The 23129-nt window shown below is 36.6% G+C and overlaps 3 protein-coding genes across 7 annotated transcripts in view; all 3 read right to left on the minus strand.

The window, feature by feature from the left end:
* Window positions 1-21797, minus strand: part of LOC125271582 (lysophosphatidic acid receptor 1-A-like) — a 78141-nt gene extending 56344 nt beyond the window's left edge. For both annotated transcript variants that reach the window (XM_048195670.1, XM_048195667.1), the window contains exon 1: window positions 21669-21797. The gene's annotated coding sequence lies outside the window, so the exon portion shown is untranslated. The remainder of the gene's footprint in view (window positions 1-21668) is intronic.
* The window catches only part of LOC125271585 (lysophosphatidic acid receptor 1-A-like), a 55898-nt gene extending 34097 nt beyond the window's left edge, over window positions 1-21801 (minus strand). The window contains exon 1 of the mRNA XM_048195675.1: window positions 21669-21801. The gene's annotated coding sequence lies outside the window, so the exon portion shown is untranslated. The remainder of the gene's footprint in view (window positions 1-21668) is intronic.
* Window positions 5564-21807, minus strand: LOC125271583 (lysophosphatidic acid receptor 2-like). Of its 4 annotated transcripts, none has more exons than XM_048195672.1 (6): window positions 21669-21807; window positions 14253-14713; window positions 9554-9968; window positions 7927-8183; window positions 6820-6852; window positions 5564-5796 (listed from the first exon to the last, which is right to left on the minus strand). In XM_048195672.1, the coding sequence occupies exons 2-6, from the start codon at window positions 14562-14564 to the stop codon at window positions 5701-5703; spliced, it is 1113 nt and encodes a 370-aa protein (XP_048051629.1). In that variant the 5' UTR covers window positions 14565-14713; window positions 21669-21807; the 3' UTR covers window positions 5564-5700. The 4 variants fall into 4 exon arrangements, with proteins under 4 accessions (XP_048051629.1, XP_048051628.1, XP_048051630.1 ...); XM_048195671.1 differs by having other exon boundaries at window positions 14253-14716; window positions 21669-21806; XM_048195673.1 differs by lacking the exon at window positions 21669-21807 and adding an exon at window positions 19903-19921 and having other exon boundaries at window positions 14253-14716.
* Between the last annotated feature and the right edge of the window lie 1322 nt (window positions 21808-23129).

The following is a 23129-nucleotide window of genomic DNA, read 5'->3' on the forward strand; positions in this document are numbered from 1 at the left end:
CAAATTGTGATTAATCATCTCACCACTAAATTGGACGTCATGCATCACTAGCTATATTTCAGCTGCAATTCATACTATTACTGTGACTGTTGTTCTTGAAAATACTTCATCTGCAGAAACTTTGAATGTATTTGTGTTATCAGAATGTAATTTGAAGTTCAAAAAAGTAATCTGATTAAGTAATGCATGTTACCTGTGTCAAGAGATATGGAGTGTTTTCTTCCAAACAATTTGATAAAGATTTTAATTGTAAGATATAATAAAAAGCAGAACACTTGGGTCATGAAGTTTACATGAGGTTTCAAACTCACATCCTGTGGGCTCAAGTGTAGTGTATACCACATCCTGTGAAGATGGGGGACAGAAGCGCTGTCGTGCGTAACAGCCAAAAATGATGACAGTTAGGAAATGAAGACAGTTAGAAATCTGATAAAAATGTACAGTAAAAAATGTGTGTATTGCTAAAGCCATTGACGCAAACAGGAAATGGACTGAAGCAAGTAAATAAGGTGATAGACGTTAACCCAAGTAGTAGCAACATGTACGTAAATGAAGAGATAATGTGCATCAAAAGTGAAAACAGGGGCCTTTAGAGCTCTCTAGTGTGTAGAAGATCTGATGAAGAAAGAGAACAAGCAAGCAGCAAGCGGAAGCCATCTCCAGACCACAACCTTCAAAGCAGACACCTGATTTTCTTAGAGAAGAACATATACTGAATAGAGAAGAGGGTAGGCTTTAAAATGTAATTGTTTATTCTGGACCATGGATCTTCCAGCTTAGCTGCATAGAGAGGTGTATTTAGCTTTTGCCTTTGCAAGAAATAATAAAATGAGAACGAGGACTCAAACTCTGATAGGATTGCCTCAGTCTGTTTGTTGTTGTAGAGTGAGAATCCATTTGGGGTATCAGAAGTGACTGTCTGAAAAAAGAGATTTTTATTAAGATATAAGATTTAAGTCGACTAAGTCTACAGTAAAATCTAATTCAGTTAAATTGTAATGCAATAAGCATTTCTCTAACAACACACAGATCTTATACACTGTGATATTCCCCAAATTGTTTATGTTCACCCAACTGTACTTTGTTCGCCAAAGCAGACGGTTTTTGACCGTTCAAGTGCAAAAACACACGAAAGAGCAAAATTCAGTACTTTTGAGGGATCGACACACTTATCATTGAGGTAGGCTACTATTATAGTTTTCATTTAAAATTTTTATTAGATTTGATTTTTAGTTTTTCTGCTTCATTGCAATTTTAGTTAAAAGTTTTAGTAATTTTTTTGTGTTTATGTCTTTTAGAATCGAGAAAAAGCTATCAATCTGTCAATCCTTTCTGTGTCCGGGCCGGGTGAGGTTTCCCGTGTTGAGTCAAATTAAGCCGCAGGCTCCACTCCTGGTTTTAGTGTTTATGTCTTTTAGTTTTAATGTGTCAAATAATGTTCTTAGTCTTTCCTTCCTGTGACAGGAGATACAGTAGTTTACTATGCATTAAATAGAAATTAAATTAAATACAGTTTGTGTAAACAAAATAACAATAATGACCAGGAAAAAATAATAATTATAAACCATCCCGAAATACACCGTGACTCTTATTCTGAAATGTCTGCAGTATGCACTGTAGCAGGCTTCTCATGAGGGAGATAAATATGCATTCATACAACCGCCTAAAACATACTACCATATAAACATCATGTAGTAAACATTGTCATAATTCATCAACATTAGCTTATCAGCAATCGCTTGGCATAAATGTACACTATTTATTAATTGCGAAGCAGTCTGAAGTGCTGCTGATGAGCCTGTAGAGGGCGCAACAGCGCCGCGTTTCCCGCGGTTAGATCAGCACGTTACACTTCAAATGTGCGCATCTTCCACACAGGACCGCAGTCCTGACTGGATATCTTCCCAAATCATCCCTCCCTTTCATTTTCGTCTCGTTTTTATTAGTTGACGAAAATTAGAGTAGATTTTAGTCATAGTTTTAGTCATTCAAAATGCATTTTTATTTAGTCATCGTCTCGTTTTCGTCCGTTAAAAAATATCTGATTATGTAATGCATGTTACTTGCAATGCATTACTTGTATCAAAAAAGTAATCTGATTATGTAATGCGTTGCTTGTTACATCAAAAAGTAATTTGATTACGTAATGATGTTGCTTGTAATACATTGCTTTACTTATTACATCAATAATCTGATTACATAATACATGTTATTTGTAATGCATTACTTGTATCAAAAAGTAATCCGATTATGTAATGCATGTTACTTGTATTGAAAAATAACCCAATTATGTAATGCGTTACTTGTATCAAAAAAGTAATCCAATTATGTAATGCATGTTACTTGTATCAAAAAAGTAACCCATTATGTAATGCATGTTACTTGTATCAAAAAAGTAACCCTTTATGTAATGCATGTTACTTGCATCAAAAAGTAATCCGATTATGTAATGCATGTTACTTGTATCAAAAAAGTAACCCATTATGTAATGCATGTTACTTGTATCAAAAAAGTAATCCGATTATGTAATGCATGTTACTTGCATCAAAAAGTAATCCGATTATGTAATGCATGTTACTTGTATCAAAAAAGTAACCCATTATGTAATGCATGTTACTTGCATCAAAAAGTAATCCGATTATGTAATGCATGTTACTTGCATCAAAAAAGTAACCCATTATGTAATGCATGTTACTTGTATCAAAAAAGTAATCCGATTATGTAATGCATGTTACTTGCATCAAAAAGTAATCCGATTATGTAATGCATGTTACTTGTATCAAAAAAGTAATCCGATTATGTAATGCATGTTACTTGTATCAAAAAAGTAACCCATTATGTAATGCATGTTACTTGTATCAAAAAAGTAACCCATTATGTAATGCATGTTACTTGCATCAAAAAGTAATCCGATTATGTAATGCATGTTACTTGCATCAAAAAAGTAACCCATTATGTAATGCATGTTACTTGCATCAAAAAAGTAATCCGATTATGTAATGCATGTTACTTGCATCAAAAAAGTAATCCGATTATGTAATGCATGTTACTTGCATCAAAAAGTAATCCGATTATGTAATGCATGTTACTTGCATCAAAAAGTAATCCGATTATGTAATGCATGTTACTTGCATCAAAAAAGTAATCCGATTATGTAATGCATGTTACTTTTATCAAAAAGTAATCCGATTATGTAATGCATGTTACTTTTACCAAAAAGTAATCCGATTATGTAATGCATGTTACTTTTATCAAAAAGTAATCCGATTATGTAATGCATGTTACTTGCATCAAAAAGTAATCCGATTATGTAATGCATGTTACTTGCATCAAAAAGTAATCCGATTATGTAATGCATGTTACTTTTATCAAAAAGTAATCCGATTATGTAATGCATGTTACTTTTACCAAAAAGTAATCCGATTATGTAATGCATGTTACTTTTATCAAAAAGTAATCCGATTATGTAATGCATGTTACTTTTATCAAAAAGTAATCCGATTATGTAATGCATGTTACTTTTATCAAAAAGTAATCCGATTATGTAATGCATGTTACTTTTATCAAAAAGCAATCCGATTATGTAATGCATGTTACTTTTATCAAAAAGTAATCCGATTATGTAATGCATGTTACTTTTATCAAAAAGCAATCCGATTATGTAATGCATGTTACTTGCATCAAAAAGTAATCCGATTATGTAATGCATGTTACTTTTACCAAAAAGTAATCCGATTATGTAATGCATGTTACTTGCATCAAAAAGTAATCCGATTATGTAATGCATGTTACTTGCATCAAAAAGTAATCCGATTATGTAATGCATGTTACTTTTATCAAAAAGTAATCCGATTATGTAATGCATGTTACTTGCATCAAAAAGTAATCCGATTATGTAATGCATGTTACTTGCATCAAAAAGTAATCCGATTATGTAATGCATGTTACTTTTATCAAAAAGTAATCCGATTATGTAATGCATGTTACTTTTACCAAAAAGTAATCCGATTATGTAATGCATGTTACTTTTACCAAAAAGTAATCCGATTATGTAATGCATGTTACTTTTATCAAAAAAGTAATCCGATTATGTAATGCATGTTACTTGTATCAAAAAGTAATCCGATTAAGTAATGCATGTTACTTGTATCAAAAAGTAATCCGATTAAGTAATGCATGTTACTTGTATCAAAAAGTAATCCGATTATGTAATGCATGTTACTTTTATCAAAAAGTAATCTGATTTTGTAATGCATGTTACTTGCAATGCATTACTTGTGTCAAAAAATTAATCCAATTATGTAATGCGCTGCTTGTTACATCAAAAAGTAATTTGATTACATAATGATGTTTCGATGTTACGAATCTGATTATGTTACTTGTAATGCATTGTTTTAGTTTTCACGTTATATGATTTATAACATAAAAAATATATTCAATTATTTATATTCAATTATTCATAATAAAATCATATTTTGATTTTATTAATTGTTTTATTAAATACACACAGTATTACTGTGTTATAACTGTATTGTGTTTAATACAGTATATTCTCAGTTAAAAGCAAAAATGCATACTGTCCAATCAATGGGACATCTGAAAATGTCTGAAAGTGTGTAAATGTGTAAAAGAAAAAAGGTCAATTTATGCATGAAAGGTTTAATGTTTAGGTTAAAAGAACGTTCTATAAATTATATTCTAAGAACATTTTAACATTTAGATAACTTTTACAAAACGTTTCCCGTTAGCTGGGTCGGACCAATGAGATTGACTGTGGGCGGGGCAAGGTGTAAGTCACTTCAAATGGGAGCATCTGAGAAATTACTGATCTTTTTAATGATTTATTTGAAACGAGTCCTGTGAGGGAGGATCTGGAAGTTCGTTCTGCTCTCCACATGCTCTGAGCCAGTGCAGAAACAGCAGGAGTCGAGTAATTAATGTTTCACTGCAGTAAATTACTCCTACTGTCCTACTACAAACATGATATTAATAACTTGGACTAAATAAAACAGTGATAACGTCATCTTCCGATAGCGAATGTGGGTCAGACAGATACACGCATCTGCAGCGCCTGTTCTGTTTTATTTCTACCTCACAGAGTCCAGCTCCTACATGAAAGTTCAGTTCAACACACTCATTCTGGCATCGTTCACTTTTCCTCAATCATGTCAGTCCACTTTCTTCAGTGGAACACAAAAGACTGAAATGAGAGAGCAGTTGAGGAGCAGCTGCAGGAGTGTGTGGAAATGACAGCATGTTCGTTTTTGGCTGAACTGTCCCTTTAAGAGTGTGAAATCAGCTGTTTACCTCATTCCTGAACACTCTGATATCATCAGCTTCTCCACCCAGATCCAGAGGAGCTCCAGCTGAACCTGCTCAACGCGTCTCATGACTGCTGTACTGAAATACTGAACATTCATGCATTTAACTTTGACTCATCTTCATTAGATCTGATAGCACAACCTGCACTGACACTCCTGCAGGTATTGGAAATTGGTTTTGGTACACAATTAATGTTCAAATTCAGTCACACATTTTAAAAAATCAAAGACAAAAACATGCATAAACTCCACCAGTAAGACTTTAATTAAATAAAAACTATATTTACACTCATTCATTCACAGTTTGTTCTCAAACACACACAGTCTCTTCATCTGATCGGCAGCTCATTCAGCAGGACGGATCGGTTCTTCTCGTTCCTCAGCTCTCAGAGGAGTCCAGCATCTTCTCTCCTTCCTTCAGCACCACCTGTCCTCCGTTAGCCTGTTCGTCTCCTCCATCACGAGCCCTGCGAGCCTGAGACACAGAGAGCCGACAAAACACTGGGCTGCAAATAACTGTAAGATGACCTCACCCAAGAAGACCCGTGAGAGAAGAAGTGCTTATAGTCACAGATCAGAGAGAATCAATCAATCAATCAATCCCAGACTGCTTTAAAGAGTAAGAATCAACCAATCAGAGATGAGCCGCCAGTCTAAACGCAGGAGACGCTCCGACTGAACATCAAGCAGATCACAGACAGAAGCTGCTTCAGGAAGCACGTTTATTAATCAAACCCATTTACGTACAACATCAGGAGACATTATCAGTGTTGAGGATCAGTAGACGGAGTGAGCGAGGACACACGGACACTTCCAGCGTCTGTTTGGATTATTATCTGTCCAACATCAGAAACAGAACGCAAGACCAAGATATCCGTGTGTGCGTCTCATTGGTCGATTACAAACAGATGATCAAATCAGAACACACGACTGACAGAAACAAAACTCTTAAAATACAACCGATGAAACCTTAGAAAAGACCCTCTTTAAAAAAAGGAACATTTTGAATGTTGTTTGAGAGTTAATGCAGGAAACACATTCTGGTTGGTTAGTACAGCATGTGCTGATCTAGTAACTCAACTGAAACCACCTGTGTGTGTGTGCGTGTGTGTGTCACATTGACACATGCAGATATCTTCATAATTAACACACACACACGCCCACAGCAGTGAACGCTGCACATCTGTTGGCCATAAACACAACCGCAACATTACAAAGACGTTAGATGAACATTCACAAATGTGCGCGTCATTCACACACACACACACACACACATACACACACACACACACACACACACACAGGATCGTTTAGTGAGAAGACAAAAACAGTGATGAAGAAAAACCCCAACCAGCTCAGAAAGTGTGACGCCTGTAAATCACATGATCTGACCGATTAGTGAGTGTTAGTTTTTTCCGACGGATGGAGAATCTCAGAGCAAATCAGCTGGTTAAGATGTTAGCGATCAAGTGATTATGGAGCAAGCAAATCTACATACGACCCACGACTCCTGCAGCACACGCCGTCTCCGCTGCACACAACAGACAAGAGAAGACCATTAGACACACATCAACACACACACACACACACACACACACCCACCCCATCAGAAAGTACCTAGTTTAAATGAGCACTGATTTCCTGTCACTAACCAGCTGGGACGGACACAGACTGCGCGACTGCCGTGTTTCTAGCTCGCAGGCACGTGAGGTTTAGTTTGTTAGGCGTAGAGCGATTCAATTAGAATTTTATCTCTAAGTGGTTAAACTACTTTATGTTAGTTAGCTTCTCTATTGGCAGTTAGTGAATGAGTTTGTACAAATGACAAAGCAAAGCTAGAATGCCCCTTTGCAAGGAAAATACACACAAACATTGAATAGCAACACTACAATATTTTTTACATATTTCACTGCAAAGCAGAAATTATTTTATTAGTAATTTTATGTTACAAACATCTAAATGTTCTTAAATCAAGATTTATTTACTGGAGAAGCAAAATGACAGTCATGTTTTTAAATTTATTAAAATGAAGTGAGTTTTTGCTTAAAACAAGAACAAATATCTGTCAGTGGGGTCTGAAAAATAAATCCGTCTTTGAATTCATTTTATTTTTTTCGAACCCCGATGACATTTATGGAAGCTTGTTTAAAAGATAATTGTGACTTTTTCTCACAATTCTGACTTTTTTCTCACAATTGCAAGTTTACATCTAACAATTCTGAGTTTCTCGCAATTGCAACTTTTTTCTAGGAAAAAAAGTCAGAATTGCAATTATTTATTATTATTTATTTTGTGGCGGAAACAAGTTTCCATAGATATTTCTGTTTTAAGCACAAACTCACTTCATTTTAATACATTTTTCAGAAACATCCCAAGTCATATCTCTTCTCCAGTAAACGTTTAGATATTTGTACTGGAAAACGACAAAACGACTGCAGAAGAACTCTTTTTGTCACGTTTATAGCGTAACCGCTGTGTAATTCACTCCGTCGCATGAAAGCGTGTCTGTCGGACATGAGTTCTCGTGCTAAAGCGGCCGCTTGAGTGGCGGTTTGACGCTGGCGTGGTGATTGCTGTTGTGGGTCCCGTCGCTCTCAGAGAGTACCTCTTGCTCGAGGGTGTTGAAGCGGACGCCCGAGTGTTCGCCCGTCTGCTGGGACCTCCGGCACGGGTAACAGAGGATGCGTTTGAAGGTGTCACGCATGTCCTTGTCGCGGTAGGAGTAGATGATGGGGTTCATGAAGGAGTTGCACTCGGCCAGCACCAGGAAGAACTTCTCGTACGTCAGGACATCGCAGGATTCACAGAGACCGTCCAGCAGAAGCAGAACCAGACCCGGCGTCCAACACACCACGAAACAACCTGCCAGAGAGAGCACAAGGGAACTCGTTTATGTTTGCTGAGAGCGACAAAATGCAAAAGGATAGGATTGTGCGGAACGCCCTTATATGGAGATGCATTGGGCGTGTTTTATGCAAATTGACTATTTAAATCTACACAAATTTCTTTATTTGGAGTACTCAATTCATTAACATGAGAACAAGGATGCACATTTGTTTGTGTTCTACAGTGCATATAAATATAATAATAGAATTATTAATAAAATAAACCAGTATTTCTGCAATTTAGTACGGTGAAACGTTTTTCATTTCTAGGTGATGCAAATGTAAGTCTTTTGACAGCTGCTTTACAGCAGAATCTGAATTAGTCTCATATTTGATGAAGTTTGCATGAAGTGATGAAGTGATTGTTATTTTCCTGTTTATCACTGTGAAACTGCTTTGAATCCATCTGTATTGAATAAAGTGCTGTAGAAATAAAGCTGACTTGACAATAGACGGCCAGAGGAGTGCTGTTGAAACTAAAACTTTACTTCTATCTCTTCCACATTGTCGCAATAAATCTAAAGATGATCAGGCTTTCTGTAGCCAGGTGAAAACATTGGATCAATTTATGTTGTTTAAATGTGCTTTATAAATAAAAGCTCTGTTATGATGTTAGTGTTCAACAACAGCATTTAGATACTAATGCAACACAATTTACATTCAGGAAGTGTCTAAAGTGTGTGTTTATGGGATACTTCCAAGACGAGTTTTGAGTTTCCAGGAAGTTGGGCAGAATGTGTGTCAACATTCCCTGTATGTGAGCACGAGCGGGCGTGACGGACGGTCATTTGTCAGAACATGCACGTACTCGCCTCTCTCTCTCCCTCTGGGAGGGTGAAGTGACGAGAGAAAAGCAGAGCAGAAATGAGGCTGAGATAGTGAAAACATGCAGGTCCGGTTAGACGAGCCTGAACAGGCCTTCCTCCCCCAGATCCTCAGCGTGTTTATGAAAGTCGACCGTGCTGCTGTGTGTTATTCTCCAGAAGGGGAGTTTACTGAACACATTCAGACTGTAAAGTATAAAGTGTATAAAGTGTCTTCAGAGGTACTCTGGATCTACAGCACCACGACAAAACAAAACATGTTATCTTGTTAGTCTAAATTCATGTGACAATATAATCTGACTGGGCAGCAGTGTTTTCAATCTTTCCAACCTGAGGCCTTCAAGACTCAAGGCCTCTTCACACCAAGAGCGATAACTATAACCAGAACCAGATCTATTAAATAACTACAATTATAACGAAAAGTATAATATATATATAGATCAGAACCAGATCTATATATATATATATATATATATATACATACATATTTGTGTAGTAAGTCAGAAACGAGTATCCGTCTTACCCAATATCATGACGACAGTCTTCATGAGGTTGAACACAGTCTCCTTGTGTTTGACCTGAGAGGTGTGCTGGCTCATCCGGTGGTTCTTGCGCCGGACGTAGATGAAGATGCGTGTGTAGACGGCCACCATGACCGTGAAGGTCAGCAGGTTCAACACAGCCCAGAACACCAGGTAACTGCGGCTGTAGAGCGGCGCCATGTTGGAGCACTTCCGAATGTTGCACACGCAGTGCCATCCCATAGTCGGCACCAAACCCATCACTATGGCGATGAGCCAGATGCCGATGATGAGCAGCACGACCCTGTGGTTGGTCATTTTACTGTGCAGCTGCATGGTGAAGATGGTCTGGTGTCGCTCCAGAGCGATGGCCATCAGATTAATCACTGACGCTGTCAGACTGGTGTCGATCAAACCCTAAAGGAGACACGCAAAGAATTTACACATGAGAGTCACGACAAATTCGACCGACGTGAAGACGTTCATCCATAGTCCATCACCAAACTACTGGAGAACCTCAGAAATGTCTTAAGAGGAACTCAATAGTTGTGCTCCAAATGACCAACTATACACTACACTTATTAATTATAATGATCTCTATAACTATATTGATTACTAGAACGAGAACAATAATTATAACTATAATGAGAACAATACTGGTAACTAAAGATAAATATAACAATTACGATAACTGCAGCGATAACTATAGTGATAATACCAACAGTAACTATAACAATAACAATAACTGACTGTAAAAACAAATACAACAAGAACGATAATAATTAAATAACAGTTGTCTTCAGAGGGGTCATAGTAAAACAATCATACTGTCACATTTAAGTAGGCAGTTTGAAGCACCCAGTAATATTTGTGTTCAGCTCATTCGCATCCCTATAATACCACACAGGCTGTCCTTCAGCGTCCGACACAAACTGTCTCCCAAGTCGGAGAGAAAAGGATTACAGATTTTGTGAAACTGAAATGGCTTGTTTTTAAGGAAAGAACTCAGAGCTTCCAATGGCATAATATATGTCTACATATACTCTTTGTCCATTGCATCTTTGTTGGCGGCATCTCAAAAATCCACTGCAGCCGTATGCAGTGTCTGGCAGTAAACAATAAGATTTTAAGCAGCTGAATCTGGGAAGAGTTCCAGGTGTTATATGGAAGAATCCCTAAAATACAGACCAATGGGTCCAGGTCCAGGGAGATTCGTAATATTTTATTAATTTCTTGAACAACATCTGACCAGAATACCTTGATGACATGAATCCTTTTGGAGACCATCGAAAAGGTTGAAAGCTAGTGGGTGTCCAGTTACTCGGACAGTTGAGAGCCATTACCTCAGGCTTTGTGTAGTTTATTCTGAAACCTGAGAAGCTGCCAAATTTATTAATTATTTGAATAATTCTATCAATGGAAAACTCAGGATTACTTAAATATAGTAGTATATTATCAGCACACAATGATATCTTGTGATTCTTTGAACCCACATCAATCCTTTCTATAGCAGCGTCTTCTTTAATGGCCTGAGCTAGAGGCTCAATCGCCAAAGCAAATAACTGCGGGGACATAGGGCAACCCTGCCTTGTTCCTCGGTTGAAAGGAAAGAATGGAGAGTGAATACCATTGGACAATATAGAGGCTTGCGGTGATGCATAGAGCAGCGTCACCCATCTTACAATATTGTTACCCAAATTAAATTTGTCTAAAACCCAGAAGAGATCAGGCCACTCTACCCTGTCAAATGCCTTCTCAGCATCGAGAGACACTACCAATGATCCACTTTCAGAATTAATGATATAGTAGCCTCTAACATTGATTGTGGCAAACTACCCGTCGAAAGAGTAAGACAGCATTTTAAGTAAAGGGGGAACTAGAAGATCTTCAAAATTCTTTATAAAATTCTAATGTGAGCCCATCAGGCCCAGGTGCCCTATTGTTTCGCAAGGCTTTGATAGCAGATTTAATTTCTTCCTCAGTTCCTCAAAAAACTCTCCATATCAGATTCAAATAAAGAGTCTACCTCCGAACTGTACAGCTTCTCATAGAACAACTGGAAAGTTGTATTAATCTCCTTATTACTGTATACTATTTATCCGGAAGAGTTTTTCACATGTGGAATGACCTGAGAATTTGCTTTATGTCTCATCAAGTTAGCCAAGTATCTGCTTGGCTTATTGCCAAAATAAAGACAATGTTTAGCATACATGAGGGATTTCTCTGCATTGCCCAAAAGAATTGACTCAAGGGCTACTTTGACAGTGGCAATTCTAATCTGTAAAGCCTCAGATGGTTGGCATCATGCTCTTTTTGTAGTTTATTCAGTTCCTTTTCTAGATTTAATTGGACTTTCCTTTGTTCTTTTTTTTTTTTTTTTTGCAGCGACATATGAAATGATAATACCATGGGTATAAGCCTTAGCTGTATCCCAGAGGAGACCTAGAGACACATCTGTTTTATCATTGTCATTTAGAAACAGTCTGAACTGTTCTATAGAAAAATTCTTGAAATGAGGGTCCTTAATCAAATACTTATTAAATCGCCAATATCTTGGCTGTTGACTCTCACTACTAAGAAATTCAAGATATACTGGAGCATGGTCTGAGTGAAAGTGAAACGTGAGTGAAAGAGAGGTTCCACTACCAGGAGGGGCAGACATTCAAACAGGAAACTTGTTCTCCATATAAAACACCCTTAATCATTACATACCTCCCTGCATTGTCTCTTTTAATTTCGACCTGCAATAAAGGTAAAATGCTTACTCCTCTGCTCCTACTACTAAAGGAAGCATGAAAAACCTGACCTACCCAGTCCCGCTGTAACTTCAGATGTTCTAATTCCTTTAAGTGTGTCTCTTGGAGGAAGGCTGAATGAACTTTTTCTTTTTTTTTTTAAATGATAAAATTTGTTTTCGTTTTATGGGACTATGGATGCCATGCACATTCCATGAACACATTTTTATAGATGAAGAATTGTGAACTGTTTCACAATGGAAATCACATCCTCTGGAATGCTTTTTGGAGCATTTGACAGGGCATTGAAGGCCTCTGTTGTCATGTCATCTCCAGTCCAGGTATCCCCTGCTGTCTTCTTGCCCCTGGTTGCAAATGTAGATGTTATATCAGAGCCGGTGAAGGCACAGAACACAGGAAGGGCCTTGGATTTGTCAGGACCCAGAGACTTGACAGTCTATGGGAAGGTATGTAGTGTAATGGCTAGGACCACGACATCTGTGTCCTCAGTGCACAGGGTGATCTTTTTACATCCTTTTCTTGCAGAATCTGCCACATGGAGTAGCATTCTTGTATCTGCCTCTTCATGTATGCAAGAGGCAATCTTATTTGATTCTTGTGCAAGCCATAGCAGAAACTGAGGACTTTCTTGCAGTCTCATGGTAAACCAGTTGTCAATGGTGACAAGCAGATTAGCAGACAGTCTTGATTCAGTGTACTGGTTGTAGGCCCATGTCATCAGGATGTGGAGACTACTGGCAGTTACAAATCCAAGGCCCTTCCTGTGTTCTATGCCTTCACTGGCTGTGACACAGAATCTGCATTTGCAACCAGGTGCAAGAATATAGCATGGGATACCAGGAATCCAGATGACATGACAACAGAGGCCTAATCCCCCAACTAAGGATGTACTGGTGCAGCACCTCAAAAGAGCAGGGTACCAAGGAGAACACTGTTGAGGACAAGCACTTGAGGTGGCAACAGATTGGGGTTGGTTGGACCCAAGCATTTGGAGACCACTGTGGTTAACTCTTCCACAGCCAAGCCAGACCATCCTTGAACTTTTAAGCTGTGGCTGCAAGAAAGGCTGTCGGTCGTCACTGCAAATGTAAAAAAGCTTCCTTACAGTGCACAGCTCTGTGTCAGTGTGGAGGAGACTGTGAAGAAGACTGAAGAATAGGTTCAACAACAAAATAATCAAACAAATGTGTTTTTTGAAGTAAATCTTTGTTTGATATTTTTTTTAAGCTATGTTGCTATGGTCATATTGAATATTCTACTCTTTACAGTGTTATGATGAACTATATGTCTTTCTCCACTGATGTTCTGAGTTGTTCAAAGCGTTTCTAAGGATGCAGATTGTTAAAAAGCAGCTGTCCGACTCGGATACAACGAACAGGAACATGTAATATTAGCAACACATTATCAGCTGTCTGATAATGTAGTCAAGCAAAAGGCTAATCTTATTAATTACCATTAAGTGTCTGACGTTGTAAAGAGCAATACCACTGTGCCACGTTCACCTCAGTAAGTTGAGTAAAAGTTGACCGAGCTGGTGTGAGTAAGTGGAGGCGGTGCTAATTTGCATATTCATGGGTCCACAGATACTAAATGAGGCAAGGGTGTCGAGTTACATTCAAGGAGAAAAAAAAAAAAAAAAAAAAAAAAAAAAAAAACAACATTAAATGTGTCACTTTTAAGGGATAAAATGGTTGACTACAGGGGGGACTTTAATAATTTGAACAATTGTTTCAAAATGTAATCAAATCAAAATATAACAATTCCTTTACAAACTACAATATCCATTCAACAATTATAAATGCTTCCTCTTACACAGCTTCATTGGTGTGTCAAACAACTTAATCTCTGTGCAGTTTCTATTGCTAAACCAGTCATGGTTACTCTATTCAGCACCAACATTACTCATTAAACACCAATCCCAGACACTCCCAAACCACAGCCTTACCTGTCGGACAAACCACTGATATATGGACAGCTTGATGGTCCAGGGACCAGTGTGGAACATCAGGTACAAGTAGGAGATGCCGGAGAACAGATCCGCGGCTGCCAGGTTTCCCAGCAGGTAGTATATGGGGTAATGAAACCTGCGGTTCATGAAGATGGCCATCATGACCAGGATGTTGGCGAAGATCACAAAAAAACAAACGAGCAGTCCCAGGGAAACCACCACAACGTCTTTCGTCCGCCACGTGTCACTGATGTTCTTCTTGCTGAGATTGTAGAAGAAAGATATATTCTCGTTGTAGTGGCAATCCATCGTGGCGGACAGCGATTGGGCCGTGGAAGACAGCAAAGCGGGTGATTGGCTGGGATCTGATATTTGGGAGTGAAGGGGAGGGGCCTTCGTGTGTCAGAGGTCATTCATGGAGGCATGGAGCTGTGAACCTTCAGTCTGAAGAATTGGATCTACTGCGACAGAGGAAAAATACAAGGAATAAATATTATTCATGTTTTTAAATCACCAATCACTTCATATATCAGGTTGAGTGAAGACAAACAAATGTCAGGTCACCATTCATGCTAAAACTTACATGAAAAGATATGAAATTATAATATGCATGAAGGCAATGAATATTGTTTTAAATGGATTATGCAACTGGATGTTTTACCTACGAGTTGTTGTTTTCTTTGATTAGTCTACTGTAATACAATGATTTATTTTTACTTTATCATTTAAATCTGCATAAATTAAAGAAAAAAAAAATCCCTAATTCTTTTTCTTCATATTAATGAGATTTTTTGGTATTAAAAGAAAATGAAGTTGAACAGTTTTTTATTAACATTATTTTCATTTTCAAGCCAGATTATGCACCTGGATGTTTTAGTGTTGAGTTAATGATGATTTAACCATAATACAAAAATATTTATTTTTACTTTATTATATACCTTTAATTAAAAGTCAGCACAATACAATTATGATATTCATGAACAATTTTATCTTTACAATTTTACATTATAACAGAATTTTATAGTATAATTTGCATCACGAAAATTTGTTATTAAAAAATATTATGTATTTGAATTAGAGCTGCACGATTCTGGATAAAATGAGAATCACGATTTTTTGGTTTCAAATAGAGATCACGATTCTGAATATACAACCAAACAAAATAACATGTAATTTACTAGAGGTTCTGATGAAACATAACTTGCTGACTCTAATTGCTGGAAAATGTTTGAATGAATCATTTAAAAAATGGCTTTGAATGAATTCAATGACTCATTAATAAATACTTGTTTCATTGCTGGATGAATCAGCTTTTTTGAACAAATCTTTTGAATGAACAATTTAATGACAAATTAATTTAAAGGTGCCATCGAATGAAACATTGAATTTACCTTGGCATAGTTGAATAACAAGAGTTCAGTACATGGAAATGACATAGGGCTGCACAACGATTAATCGCGATTAATCGTTTGCAAAATAAAAGTCTGTGTTTACATAATATATGTGTGTGTTCTGTGTATAATAATTATGTATATATAAATACATGCACATACATGTATAAATTTAAGAAATATATACATGTATAAATAAATATACATATTTATATATATTTTATATTACATATAAATATAAATATTTTATATATATAAATATAATTTTTTTCTTAAATATATACACATGTATGTGCATATTTGTAACGGAAATAACTAATGTGCGATTCAAAACTGCTCTTTCTGGCTCTGTCAGCACAAACACAGATTTGAACGTTCCTGGTATGATTTTGCCAAAGGTTTAATAGACGCAGGAGAATCGTTGTCATTAATAAAGTAGGATGCTTGAATCGAGATTGCGATCTTTTTACGATTAATCGTGCATCTCTAATTTGAATCATTTTATTATAATTTGTAAGAAGAAAAAGAACAGTTTTATGAACATTAAGATTTTATTTGACATTTTCGTGACAAATTAACACATTTGTGAGTCAGATTGCCATAACGCATCTGGATGGTTTAATGCACTACATTAAAACCATGATATATGTCTTTACTTGAAATAAGATCTTCACGTTACAGTAATGAGAATGAACTTTTTGAACTACAGTAAATTTCATGAAAACTCTAATATATGTTTTTCTATTTGACTTTTACATTTCCTGACAGTTTTGTTAGATTCACTGAGCCTCAAAACTGCACGTCACACACAACTAGCAACAAATAAATGTAATAAACTGAACACAAAACCACACTAGAGATCATCCGTCCATCCAACACTCTCTCACCAGAGTAACCCGACCGCCGCACAAAACAAGAAAAACATTTCCCACTGAGATGGACAGAGAGCAGCCAGACTGCACTTCAACAAATCACAGCCTGTGTATCAGCTCAAACGCGTGCTGATTGGATGCCGTGGCTGTCAATCATGTGCCCGAGCAGAAGGTTTCCAGTAACTCACCGTTATTATCTCACAAACCTCCAAATCAACTCACACAAGGACAAACATCCTCCTCATCGCGTGTAAAACTGTGGTCAGATGAAACCAACTGTCCCCGTGTATTTTCCGTCAGCTCAGGAAATATACTACAAACAGATTAAACTGAAAAAAAAAGCTGATTTTATCACACAGAAGTCACTAATCGCTACTATGTAACCCTATTAACATCCAGGACACTAAGCCAAATGTTAAAGACAACGTTTCGCAACTGTACATTCATATCTTAAAAATGAATGTATCAAAAGACGAATTCCACAGCGAGGACACAGAACCACCATTTCATTCAGTGAGCAGGTCTTAGGAAAGGCAAGGCAAGTTTATTTATACAGCACATTTCACACATTGATAATTCAAAGTGATTTACATAGAAAGGGAATTAAAACAATCATAAAATAATTACAACAGATGCATAAGAAAAAAAATAACGATAAAAGCAGAGAATAAAAACGATTAATTAAAATGAACTAAAAGAATAAAAAAGATTATACATAGATAAGATGAAATGCAATCCGTCAGACATACAGTGGCACAGGGCTCAGTACACAGCTAAACAGATGTGTTTTGAGTCTGGATTTAAATGTGAATCACTTCTTAAAAGAACCAGTTTTTTCTTAGTATGAACATCCGTTTTTAAAAACCTAAAGAAACCTTTTCTGCTGTAAAGAAGCTTTTTGTGCAATGGAAAAGCAAGTAACACATTTCTTATAAAACATACTACAACTTTGTTTTATTTACAACTTAGTGTATGTCACTATCATGGGAACAGGTCAAAGGTCGAGTCTTGGCAGTAAAGAGTTATTTTCTGGGTTATTTTAGATACAATATATACCAGCGTTATTATCGTTAACTAAAACTATTAAAAACATTTCTGTTCGCTGAAATAAAAATCACGCAGTCTGCGACAGACAGATCGTTAACGGCAGGAAATCCAAACATTCGCCTTTCATCATTCAACATCTTGACGCATTCAAGTATTAGCAACTTCCCAAGTCCGCTCGCTCTAATGTTAATCTTTTGTTTTGAATCAGTGGTTCGGCACCAAAGTTTGGCAGTTTGATACTCGCTCTAAACCACTGATTCAAAACAAAAGATTCGTAAAGCTTCATGAAGCAGTGTTTTGAAATTGCTCACCACTAGATATTGTTCAATAAAGTCACTATTTTGTTTTTTTGGTGCACAAAAAGTATTCTTGTCGCTTCATAACATTAAAGTTGAACCATAAAGTTGTTTTAAATATGTCTTTAGTAGCTTTCTGGGAATCTGAAAGTGTGAATTAACTTGCTATCGATGGAGGCCTCACTGAGCCATCGGATTTCATCAAAAATATCTTAATTTGTGTTCTGAAGATGAATGAAGGTCTTACGGGTGTGGAACGACATGAGGGTGAGTAATTAATGACAGAATTTTCATTTTTTGGTGAACTAACCCTTTAAAATGGAAATAGTTTGCTTTTATTTCTTTAAACTCACAATAAAAACAAAACGTTGTGCTTTTGTAAAACAATGAAAACAAACAGGATGCACTTCCTGCCGTCTCGATCTCTGTGAACTTGAGTGCGTCATAAAAAAGAACTGAAACTGAGCATATACTTTCCTCAGAGACATGAGAAAAATATTTATGGAAAGCTTGAAATGTCTACTTTTAAAATGAACTGATTCAAATCTAAACCAAATATTCTCAGATTGTCATCCATATGTAACATGCATATAGGTGCGTCCAATACCGCGGAGAAGACGAGACAGCAACGTCGACTTCATCTCCGCAGCCCAAAACACTCATTTATCAATAAAATATTTAAAATGATCAGTCTCCTTCTGTTTTTTAACGCCACATTCATAATCACTGCGTCTGCCGGTGCGTTGTGGCAAACTTTATGCGTGCGTTTGAGTGCTGATTATGTTATGTATTATATATAGGCAATTAAACGGTTCATTATTATGATTTAAATGGTTTATTAATGTAAACGCATGATTAGTCAATCAATCGCTTAGAAACATCTTTAGTCAAGGGCCTCCCTAATAAAAACTAAAACTGAAATAAACCTAAATAGCAACATTTTAAACAAAAAACTAATGAAATGTCAAAAGTTTAATAAAATGATGCATATTTTAAATAACCTGAAATAACTTTAAACTGCTGCTTTAACTTTTGCATGGTCAAATGCCACTCAGATGTTTTTCAGAAAGTATAAAGATCTAACAGTTTGTGTTTTGTGAAGCACTGAACCATGATTGTCATAAAATCTCAAACAACTGTGAAGTAAGTTTCACCATCAATAAAAACCAAGTGAAATATTCCTGTACAAACGAAAGAAGAACTGAGAGGGAAACAAGAGTGTGTGTGTTTAAGAGACACAGACCGACATCCGATTCAGCATAATATCCATCTCAAGCTTGTGTGTGTGTGTGTGTGTGTGTGTGTGTGTGTGTGTGTGTGTGTGTGTGTCTAGTGAACTGAACCGTAACAACCCTTTTATGAACTTAAACCTTTTATTACAGAATCAGACACACCCTTCAGCAGCCCGTCGCTCTCTCTGTCTATCTTTCTCTCTGGGAACTTTAAGCCATTTCACACTGTAGTATCTGCAAAGGTACGCATGTCAAAGTTTCCGGCCGCCTGTCATTCATACACACACACAGACGGAACTGACGTGTGCTGCTAAACCCACAAACACTTCAGACAAGAAAAACCTCTGCAAACTGAGTAACAACTCTACTCCATACAGACATGAAGAGTCCCAGTGCGAGTGAGTTTTATCACACACATAAATCAAAAACTTTTTTATCTGTTATAAAAGCTCTTATATGATTCTTTCATTCAGCAGAACTGCCCTTCACTTACAATCATTCATTTTTTATTATTACCATTTCAGCATTTTACATTGGTCTTCAAAATGTGGCAAGTCTTTCATTTCCTCAATATGCACAATAAACACCAACCAAAAGCCTGGACCCACTTGAATAAATTTATGTTGAATTTCTTGTCAAAACTATTTCTATAAACATTATTATAATTCTAAAGTGTAAAATAAGTCAATGTGAAAACTGGCCATTTTTATGTTTTAAGATGTTGCTGCTGTAAACACTGACACATCTTTTATGGAATGTTTAAAGGGTTAGTTCACCCAAAAATTAAAATTCTGTCATTAATTACTCACCCTCATGTCGTTCCACACCCGTAAGACCTTCATTCATCTTCGGAACACAAATTAAGATATTTTTGATGAAATCCGATGGCTCAGTGAGGCCTGCATAGCCAGCAATGACATTTCCTCTGTCAAGATCCATTATAAAGCCACGAGAATATTTTTGGTGCGCCAAAAAAACAACATAACGACTTATTTAGTGATGGTCGATTTCAAAACGCTGCTTCAGGAAGATTCGGAGCGTTATGAAACAGTTTGGATCACGTGTCAAACTGCTGAAATCACGTGACTTTGGCGCTCCGAACCGCTGAGTCGACACAAAAGATTCATAACGCTCTGAAGCTTCATGAAGCAGTGTTTTGAAATCGGCCATCACTAAATAAGTCGTTATTTCGGTTTTTTGGTACACCAAAAATATTCTCGTGGCTTTATAATATTAATATTGAACCACTGTACTCACATGAACTGATTTAAATATGTTTTTAGTACATTAATGGATCTTGAGAGAGGAAATGTCATTGCTGGCTATGCAGGCCTCACTGAGCCATCGGATTTCATCAAAAATATCTTAATTTGTGTTCTGAAGATGAATGAAGGTCTTACGGGTGTGGAACGACATGAAGGCGAGTAATAAATAACAGAATTTTCATTTTTGGGTGAACTAACCCTTTAAATGTAAATTTTACGTTGACTTTAAAGCAAGACACTAAAGGTAAATAGGGTAAAAATTTAACCAACAGACTTTCCACAGTTGATTTATCATAGTACATTAAAGACAACTTTTTTTTTTCAAGTTTTCTGAAATATTATCATGTTTAGATATTAAATGGGATTATTTAATTAAATATGTACTCATTTGTATACATTTCCAAAAAAGAAATGTGTTCAAAATTTTTGTTTGATTTTGTTGACATATTAGAGTTAAAGTTTTTTATAGAGGGGATTTTGGATTTTTCCTTTTATCGTTCCATAAATCAGAAAATACTGTCAACAGACAGAAAAAAATATTTTTCACCATATTTTTAGGAATAAAGTGTTGTATAAAATCATGTGAATGTTATATGAAAAAACCCCTCAGTAAAAACCTTCAGAATATAGATCAGAATAAAACTGTAAATTTCAGTGCATGTAAGTTCTGCTGAAGTGCAGAAAAAAACTCATTTAGAGGAAGCGACCATTAAAAAAATATGTATTGTAACTGCAATCTACAGACCCAAAATGACAAAGTGCAATAAAATAATCACTCAAACATATTTTGGATGTTTTATTTCGACTAGTATGGAAGGAAAATTGCCTAAAATCTCAAAATTGACCAGTGCATTGACAGAGAGAGAAAAAAGAAAAAGAAAAAAATGGTTTGTCTTGAGTAAATGTATTTTAAAACGCTATTATTATTACAACTCATGAGCTTTGTATTAATTTTAGCAGTTAACAACAGCAAAAAAAAACACAAAAACAAAAACAAAACAAAAAAGGTCACAATGAATGTGATAAAACAGAAAACTCGAGCTGTTTTTATGATCATAGGTGTGATTTGTCTCTTCACGAGTCAGTGTGTGAAACACTTGAGTGTGTTTGTGGGTGCGTCGCATATTTTAACTACACACAACACACACACACAACATACAAAAACTTGAGTTATTCCTCAAAAACCTTCATGAATTATCTAATAAGGGCTGAGTCATAAAACCGCAAAACAAAGACTGAAAGTCCAGTGAAACTGAAGCACTATCATCTTCAGAGAAGAAGTGATAAACTAAGTAAAGCACCACACTCACCGTCTCCTCGCGTTGCAGCGGTTGTAATCTGCTCAATCTGCTCCGCTCGGGTCGAATCTCATGTCTCGGTTCGGCTCGTGCTCTTGACCGCAACGATCAGGCGCGCGCTCGCTTCGCAGTTGCCTGTGCGCGCGCACTCACCTGTGCTCGGCAGCTGCTGGGGGGGGGAGGGTGTAGCTGTAGGCGGAGCCAAACGCGCCCCTGATGACGCAGCTGATTTATTAACTGACTAATGAGGAGCGGAGAAGATTTTTTTTTTTTTTTTTTTTTTTTAACTTTGAACATTTTAAAATGTGTGCGAGTGTTAGGTCATTTATTATTCATGTTTGTTTTTTCTGCTGGAGAACATTATTAATGATCATTATTGAGACCCGAGAGAAAAAAAGACATTAAAGTGTGTGTGTTGATGGTTGATGTCATATGGAGCTGTTTACTATCATCTGGTACAGATTTGAGGAGGACTCTGCTGAAATATCACCCCACCCACACACACACACACACACACACACACACACACACAAGTTGTTCTTGGATCTTTGAGCATTTCTGCCCATGAGAAATTATGTCATTCACTCTGAATGTCGGAGAAACACACACACACACACAAATTTAACATGATATGCACATTCAAAACATCCTGAAAACTAGAGTCACAACACACACACACGCAAATACGTTTAAGATCATTATCAATTTAAATGAGACACTTTCACACCTCCCCTGTCTCTCACACTCACACACACACACACACACACACACACACATTAGCATGATCTGTGTTTGAGATGTAAATGTCTCCCTCTGCTGCTGGAAACCTTCATTTACATGTGACTAAAACTCATATTAAAGGATTAGTTCACTTTTAAATTAAACATTTCTTGATCATTTACTCTCCTCCATGTCATCCAAGATGTTCATGTCTTTCTCTCTTCAGTCGAAAAGAAATGAAGGTTTTTGATGAAAACATTCCAGGATTTTTCTCCATAAAATAGAGAAGAAGAAGAGAGCTACTTCAAGATGAGCATTTATGGTTAAAATGTATAATTTTTTTTTTTTTTTTTTTTTTTAGAAAATGAGCGATGGTTTCTCTAGATAAGACTCTTATTCCTCGTCTGGTATCGTTTAAAGCTCTTTGAAGCTGCACTGAAACTGACATGTTGACCTTCAACTGTTTGGGCTCCAGTGAAGTCCACTATAAGGAGAAAAATCCTGCAATGTTTTCATCAAAAACCTTCATTTCTTTTCGACTGAAGAAAGAAACACATGAACATCTTGGATGACATGAGGGTGAGTAAATTATCAGGAAATTTTAATTTGAAAGTGAACTAATCCTTTAAAGTCACGGACTCTATTGTTATGCGTGGCGAATCTCGTCAGAATGATTCCTGTGCAAAAGAACGAAAGCAACAATAATGCATACATAATTTAAGTTGGGCATTTCTTCACAATGCACATTCTAAT

The sequence above is a fragment of the Megalobrama amblycephala genome, linkage group LG7 (assembly GCF_018812025.1).
Source record: "Megalobrama amblycephala isolate DHTTF-2021 linkage group LG7, ASM1881202v1, whole genome shotgun sequence".
In the NCBI taxonomy this organism is placed as follows: domain Eukaryota; kingdom Metazoa; phylum Chordata; class Actinopteri; order Cypriniformes; family Xenocyprididae; genus Megalobrama; species Megalobrama amblycephala.

Bases quoted from the DNA above. Each gene is read 5' to 3' on its own strand.
- LOC125271583 (XM_048195672.1), bottom strand. From the start codon at position 14,564: ATGGATTGCCACTACAACGAGAATATATCTTTCTTCTACAATCTCAGC. The intron at 6,853-7,926 runs GTACTCTCTGAG...TGTTGTGTGCAG, and splicing joins TCAACACCCTCGAGCAAGAG to CGGAGACGGCGTGTGCTGCA. The intron at 5,797-6,819 runs GTATGTAGATTT...TCTGTGTCTCAG, and splicing joins TGCTGCAGGAGTCGTGGGTC to GCTCGCAGGGCTCGTGATGG.